Genomic DNA, 7,880 nt, shown 5'->3' with positions numbered 1-7,880 from the left:
TCAGATACGACCACCTGGCAGTGGTCGGCTTCTGAGGCTCTAGGCATGTAGATAATGCACACACCTACCAGCAAGATTTAGTATTCTCTTGATTTCTGCGATACCCAAAACAATCATCAGCAGGCATTTATGCACCCCCACCAGTTTTTCAGATTGAAGTTTCTCACCCACTAGCTTGTCAGGGATAAAGCAAGTGGAGCAGGTTACTGATCTTTGCAGTTCGCTCACCAACTGTACCACTCTTCTAATCCCCATCTTACTCACATTGTCTGCCTCTAGTCTTCCCTTATAAAGTTTCAACAATCCCAACTAACCAAATAATTCCAGCAATGGACTGGGTCATTAGCCCTGGTGTATACTACCAGTCGAGGCTCTCTGGTTCCACCTCCTCCACCCAATGTGTTTCACCTCTACTTATTGTACTCGCATGGATTGGCGTTCCCTCATTTCTGTGTTCACTTATCACTTGATTGGGTGGGTGAGCCATGACCAGGGAAGGGTTTGAAATTGCTGAGAACTATTTAGCTCTTTGCTATAGTTTAGGAGAGCCTTGTTCGCTGAACAGAACAGCTATCAGGGGCTCCCCAGGCCAACTGGTGCCCTATAAACAGATCTGTGTCACATTAAATCTGTGTGTTTAGGAATGTGTATAAATTAGCATTGGGACATTTGTAGAAGATATTTAAAGCAGACCTGTTCATATATAAATGACAAAGCTACAGTTTGCATATTAGAAGTTACATTTGAAGTATGCTCTAACAGCTCCAGGTTGCCCAGTCGTAGCTTCTGCTGAATGAGTGATAACTAACACCCAGATCCTGCTTTCAGCTCCTGCTAGTCAAATACTTATTTCAATCCCTGCAGGGGTCTTGGGGCTGCTGCCATGTTGAGATTTTGCAACCTATCAGGGTAGCCACACTCTCTGTAGTCTATCTGCCTGCATCTCTAATGCAGAGTGCTGATCACTACTCTATCCATTTACTTGCAAGCCCCCCCCCCCCAATTTCCCCACCGTCTTAAGCCTGCACGGACGTATGGAATGCAAATCAAGAGGGTTGAGCATTGCTTTTCTGCTCCACGGTGCATCATTAGTGTGAGCCACACACTCGTGCCATGTGTCATTCCTTAATCAAGCGCCATTTTACTGCTGCTGCCTGAAAACCACTCGCTGTCCCCATAGACACCCACATACCACCTCCAGGAACCAAAAAGCACTCCTGATGCCCCCAACCTACACATGAAAGGTGACTGTCAAAGACCATTGAGAGCTATGGCTTTACCCAGCATTACCATAGTGAGAGCATGCCAGAACCTACAAGATGCCTTTTTACAAAAATACAATATAGGCAGCTACTCTCGCAATCCCCAATGGGCTCCAGGCCAGGCTCCTAGTGAAGCAGTAAAGGTGCAAATGTAGTTCAGGAGCAGCTGTTTCTGCATGCTTGCCACCAATACCGGCAGTACAGTAGGCACAACCCCTGGAGAAGGCAATGCTTTTGGGCAATAGATCTGTTCAAATCTCTCAGTGGTGAATTAGTTGACATTTTTACTATTTTTTTTAAATAAATTAGTGATTCCAATGAGATAATCGTGTTGCACAGGAAATAAAAATAGAACTACTTTTTAAATGGTGTATAATGTCTTTAATCTGAGGTAAGGCACACTAGAAAGAAGCTATTACAAGAGTTAAATCACTGAATCAAACAAACAACACTTATTTTACTACAATGGATACTTATAACCACTTTTAAGGCATTGAAACATTATCTTTAATTCCTTCAAACAGTTATCAGACATCAATAGTGGCACAGTTTTTAAAATAATGAAAAGAAAATTGCTCGTCCATCAAAATGTAATGATTTTAGTTTAAAGTACATGACATGATTTGTAACCAATGAAAACAATATAAAAGGTTAGCCAACAGGGCTATTTGCTTTTCAATAAATACTGACGTCCCCAAAAGGCTTTGTTAGCCGAGGAATCAATTAAAACCAGACTAGTGACAGTACTCTTCTTTCACATGCACCTCAATTTCTTTGTATATATTCTAAGATAATTAAGCACTGAACAACACAATCTTGGACTTTGCAGCACCAAATAAAGGCATTCAGTTCTTAAACTTGACATTAAAAATACTTTAACTATGAGAATAAGTCCTTAGGAGTTACTGAACAGATGTAGAATTCCTATAATCAAGGCAATCTTGTAACAGACCCATGTGGTTGAAAATGCAAGGCATTTAGCTGACAGATTTGTACTTTAGCCAAAGGTTTGAGCCGCGCACATCAAAGGGTGGTTCGTTGGCAAAGATATGGTTGCCCAGCTCTTCTAGAGGTGGTTCTGGGTCTGTGGTAGCAAACTGTGCAGCCTCTTCAATCTCTTTCCTTACTTCGACATCAATTTCCTGAAATATAATTTTTTTAAAGCATGTTTTAATCGTTTAGTGCCAACAGTTTTTAGAGCCCATTAACTCCACCAGCAGTCTGTCAAACCATAGAAAGACACTTTAATTTAAATGATGTGACCAAAAATGTTTCCCCCTGTAACCATGAACATTTTAAAAAAAAAATGTGCTTTTGGAAAAGGTGGTGCCTAAAAAACATTTCAAAAGTATATCATATTAAGAGCAGCTCTGGGGTGTATATACAGAATGAAAATTACTGTGAAAATAGTGAAAAGATTTGTTTTAAAAAGACATTACATAAGTAAATTAAATAGTGTCCGCAAATGTTTTTGAGTTAAAAGCAGCCCTGTTACAAAGTTTGTCTGAGATTCGTGCACCGTTTTAGGCATTCATTGAGGCAGGTCACCAGGCACTGGATGTAAAATCAACCAATACAATGTTTATAACAAATCAAAGGAATCTTTGTGTAAAAAAAAATAAAACAAAATAAACCATTACAAAAAAGTAGAACCCCTTTGTTGCGAGTTTAGGATTACCTGCCCCCAAAACCTCAAAATACCGAAAATGCCAGAATATTGTAACGCGTTCTTGGGAAAAATAAATGTGTCCTCATCTACAACATTAAATTAGCTTCACACAATACAGGAATTTGAGAACGAAGAATGCTTTACTATGCTACATTCAAACAAAGATACATTCAAACAATCTTCCTAGAAAATGTGTACCACACACATTTCAGAGTTATGGGTAGGCATCAGTCACACATCATTAGGTGTGGATTATGGCACACATGTTTATTCACAATAAAGTTGAGGTTTGCAGTTTTGATGCACAGAAACCAACAGTGAGGAACTATATTGTATCATTACAAATTCCCCAGGGCAAGGTTCCCCTTCGAAACCCCTATCAAAATATGTGGAGTATTTTGTAAAGCCACATCCTGAAAACACATTCTTGCTGGGTGTAATCCTCATAATAACATTGTAACCCTACATAGAGTCAATTATATCTGAAGTGACAATATCAGGCACTAAATGTATTTGATAGTGTGGTAATTCAGTGGTACCCCATCTTATTCAGAGTTTGTTCATTGTAGAATCCACCGAAATTGCAGAGCAAGTTGTTGAAAGGTCCGCCCCTTAGCATTTTTATCCATCAATGAAGAGCATTTACCACCATATGTGACACCACCACTAGATTGGCCTATCCACCAGACAACAGTGACCATTGTTAGGGCAGGTTTTGAACCACCCTCTGTTAATGATCTTACAACCACTGACTTAATTGTAGATCTCTGTATGTTCCATCTTCCTATCAAAGTTGTTTCTTTCGGTTTACAATGGGACCAAGTATAATTTCTCTTTAGTGCCTGAGCAGTTATACTTCAAGGGGGCTGAAAAATGTATGTGCCTCTGTGGGGATGCCCTAAGATGTAATGCCCTTCATGCAAGTCAAAAGACTTTAACCTAGATGAACACATAGGGACAACAAGGCTTAGTTGCATTAAGGAATTTGCCCAGGATAACAGATGTGGTGAAAAGTAGTAACAGGTTTTCGAGCTCATCAGTTTGAAAGTCAGCAACTGTTATGTTAGTGAAATTATTCTTATTTTCTTATGCTCTCTAGGTCACAGAAATATCACTCTACTTGCTTAAATGGCGTTAACTTTTGGGTTCTGGGCTCTCCAGTTGATGGATGGCCTGAGCAGACAATGCAACTCTTCAGAAGGAGTGAACTGGTATCCACACAATAAGAGAAGGTCCACACAACGTATCTGTAAAAATAGATACTTTATACAATAAAGTTGTGCAAAGGATTTACCTTCAAAATATAGAGGTAAGTACACTTGAAATTAATTTGCAGATCATGAAAATAATAGAAATTGCCTCAATAAATCATACAATGTTCACATTGTTAGGACAGTTTATTTAAAGTCCATCCAAAGAGGACTTTGTAAAACGATGCCATGGCCAATACAGAAACTCCAATTCTTAGTTTAAGGCTGAATGAGCGGATATTAGGGTAGCAATGACAGAGCAACCAGGCTTATTTTAGGAAGTAGAGAGGGCTAATGTATTGTAAACACTGTTTATTTTGTATATACATAGGCAAAGCTAATTCTTTAGAAAGCCAAGTATTTTAAGTCATAAACACAATTATAAAAACCAACACAATACTTATGGTATGTAAACCAAAGCATACAGTTCAAGTTGAGTAAAACCTAGTGTTACACATGTAGAATGGCAGTATGCTATTCAAGGGGAGTAAAACCACATTAGTAGACGTTTAGAAAAGCAGACCCTATTGGTAGTTAACTATGTTACTTATTCAGTTAGAAAAATAATAGCTATACCCACCCTGTTCCAAGTAAGTACTTTACAATACTAAGTAACGTATTCCGTTTCACGATTATGCAGTTACACTAACATTATTTTCTAGAATAGTGGAACACAAGTTCAAAGATATGTAATAACATAAGACATGCATTACTTACCGTAATAGCATTTATGATGATTCACATGCTGTGCATATGGTCTGACATCCAGTGGTAACCGCGGAGTACTGCATCTTGTCTTTCGGGGACCGAAAGGGGACGTCGGCATAGGTGTGTCTGTTTACACTATCCCCATCGTGTGTAGTACCCAAAATCCCTCACGTGCCGAGGTCCCTCCGATTGTATTTTTTCTGCCATGAGGGAGCTCAAGGCTAAAGTGAGCGAGTACATAAAGAGAAAATAGTAAGACGTCTATGTTCCTTCCACTCTGAGCGGGGAGGTAGGGAGGGCGCATGTGGATCCAAGCAGATACAATCATCAGAAATGCTATTACGGTAAGTAATGCATGTCTTCTGATGCTTGTTAATCTGCTTAGAATCACATGCTGTGCATAGACTAGCGAGCAGTACCTGGTGTTGGAGGTGGGTTGTGAGAAGGAACAGTAGAGAAAAGATGTCTTAGTACTGCCTGTCCCACCTGAGAATCAGACCTAGAATGAGTGTCTAGGCAATAGTGTTTTGTAAAGGTGTGTACAGAACTCCAGGTTGCCGCTTTGCAAATGGACTCAAGGGGAACATTTGCAATGAATGCTATGGATGCCCCAGTGACTCGAGTAGAGTGCGCTCTAAGCTTGAAGGGCAGTTCTCTCTTAGCAAGAGTAACATAGTATGATGCATTTGACAATCCACCTTGAGATCGCTGATTTAAAGACAGGATCCCCTCCCCCCCCCATCCCTTCTCTACCAGCTGCCACTGAAATGAAGAATTGTTTAGTCTTCCTTAGTGGTTTAGTTCTTTCCAGGTAAACATGACTGCCCTGCGCACGTCTAGTGTGTGAAGGCTTCTTTCGGCCATGTTAGTAGGGTTCTGGAAGAAAGCGGGTAGTTCGATTGAATGGTTCACATGGAACTTTGAGATGAATTTAGGCGCAAACCTGGGATGCGTGCGCAGAACTACCTTATCTTTGTGGACTGTAACAAAGGGGTCTAGAACAGAAAGCCTGTAGTTCGCCAATCCTTCTGATAGAAGTGATAGCCACTAAGAAGGCTGTCTTATAAGTCAGGTCTTTCAGACCAGCTTTATGCATAGGCTGAAACAGAGCTCCCATGAGCCTGGTCAAAACCACATTCAGATCCCATCCAGGGGCTGGGTGAGAAATGGGAGGATAAATCCTCTTAACCCCTTCCATAAAGGCTTTAATCACTGGTATTGTCCACCACAACACCCTTTGTTGTGATGTGGTGTAGGCTGACAAAGCAGCCAGATGAACCTTCAGGGAATTGAAGACTAACCCAGAGTCCAACAGGTGGGTTAGATACAGCACAATGTGTGAGGGTGAGCAATCTATGGGATTGACGCCCTTGGAATTGCACCAGATTACAAAACGTTTCCATTTGCTGGCATAGCAATAACGTATATTAAGTTTTCTCACTTCCCTGAGTATGTCCATGCACCTCTCAGGGAGTTGCAGGTGTCCAAACTGTATGATTTCAGGAGCCAGGCTGCTAAATTCAGAGTTTGTGGGCATGGGTGTCGGGCCTTCCCCCTGTCTGGAGACAACATGTTGTACGGACAGGGCAGCCTGACTGCGTTACGCTCACCTGGTATCCACAGGGTCGCCACCCAGCCCTGTTTGGATGATTTGCACTCTCAAACCCTCTCCCGGTCCCTTGGTAAGGCCTCTGGTTAAAGATGGGTCTGCAATATAGGAGAGCTGGATTCAATACCAGATTGTCTTTGTTTTTCCCCACCTCCCTTGGCCTCAACTCCTTCCTCCCACTTGGGCCTTCTCACCTTAATATTATAAATGGTGGATTCTCCGTCCTGCTCCTCGTGGCACGGGCGCGTAGATGTGGGGGGGCGAGCAGTGACCAAGTTACTTCACTGGTGCAAGCCCCCCTGTGGGAATCCAGGCCTGCTGCGACTCCGTAGGTTTGCTGCTTTACAGTCTTTATATGCAGTTCTTATGTTCCTCTTAGTTCAAATAATAATGTCTTGCTTCTTTCCTTTTAGGTATGGAAAGGTATTTTGGTGTTGCCATGCAGTTTGAAGATGAGCATGGGCCGGAAGGCGAAAGCACGGTGTGCGTGATGCTGTCCGGTGAGTAATGCGCGATGTGCAGTGCTGTTTCGCCTTTTATATTGCTAAGCTGTGTCTTCTATCTCCTTGCAGGTCGCGATTTTCCTCGCCGAGCGCCGTAATGTTCCAGCGATGATACTGACCAGCAGATGACTACCCAGGTAAGAATTGTGTGGCTTTCTTCAAACGGGAGGAAACGTGAGTAAACGCTTACTAATGCGGTCTTTCTTTCTCCTCTTTCCAGGTTATGGTATTCCAGGATGCATGCGGTGCCGGATGATGGAGTTCGTACCTTCAGGTGAGTGGAACTGAAGACAGCGATGGATTGAAGACAGGATACTGTTCTGCTGTTTGGGTGCTGTTTAAATAGTCTCAGGTAAAGTAGTCTAGGTAAAATAGTCCCAGGCCTGCCACACCCAAAGTAGTCTGGGTAAAGTAGTCCCAGGCCTGCCACACCCAAAAGACTAAACTGCATAGCTCAGTTCCTTGTAACGGAGCTATGTGTGTGCCTCCATGTTGGCTGAACTCTCCGCCCACCCCCCTGCCTCCCCCCCCAAAGTTAAAAAATCCCAAGTAAATAGTCCATTTCTAATGTTGGTCTTCATGATGGTTATGAGCCTGGCGCCAAAGGTGCAAGGACTGACTCCAAGAGAGTCTTGGATGAGGTTTTAAGGCCTTTGACCTTGCCCTAACTGGAAGGCTGACTTGCCAGTGAGGGCCAGGGGTAAGGGTCATGACAGACTGCTGGGGAGAGGGACATTTCCATCAGGTGAACAAACCAGGGTTGTCGGGCCCACATGTGGGCCACCAGTATCATGGTAACTGGTTTCTGGTGCATCTTGTTGAGAAGGGGAGTTGGGGGGGGGGGGGGATGGACGAACGGGGCGGGGAGTATACAAATTT

At 42.6% G+C, this 7,880-nt stretch overlaps 1 protein-coding gene across 2 annotated transcripts in view; it reads right to left on the bottom strand.

Annotated features, from left to right (window-relative positions):
* Positions 1-1,620: 1,620 nt before the first annotated feature.
* The window catches only part of LOC138526349 (pyruvate dehydrogenase E1 component subunit alpha, mitochondrial), a 264,819-nt gene continuing 258,559 nt past the window's right edge, over positions 1,621-7,880 (bottom strand). Inside the window, exon 11 of one of the 2 annotated variants that reach the window (XM_069636991.1) lies at positions 1,621-2,404. In XM_069636991.1, coding sequence (XP_069493092.1) covers positions 2,240-2,404 — 165 coding nt within the window. In that variant the 3' untranslated portion in view covers positions 1,621-2,239. The remainder of the gene's footprint in view (positions 2,405-7,880) is intronic. The other variant, XM_069636992.1, reaches the window with a different exon arrangement.

This window comes from Ambystoma mexicanum, chromosome 7p, assembly GCF_040938575.1.
Source record: "Ambystoma mexicanum isolate Mex_15411 chromosome 7p, UKY_AmexF1_1, whole genome shotgun sequence".
NCBI classification, from domain to species: Eukaryota; Metazoa; Chordata; class Amphibia; order Caudata; family Ambystomatidae; genus Ambystoma; species Ambystoma mexicanum.
Note: the sequence above shows the minus strand (reverse complement) of the source record. Positions and strands in the feature narration are given on the sequence as shown.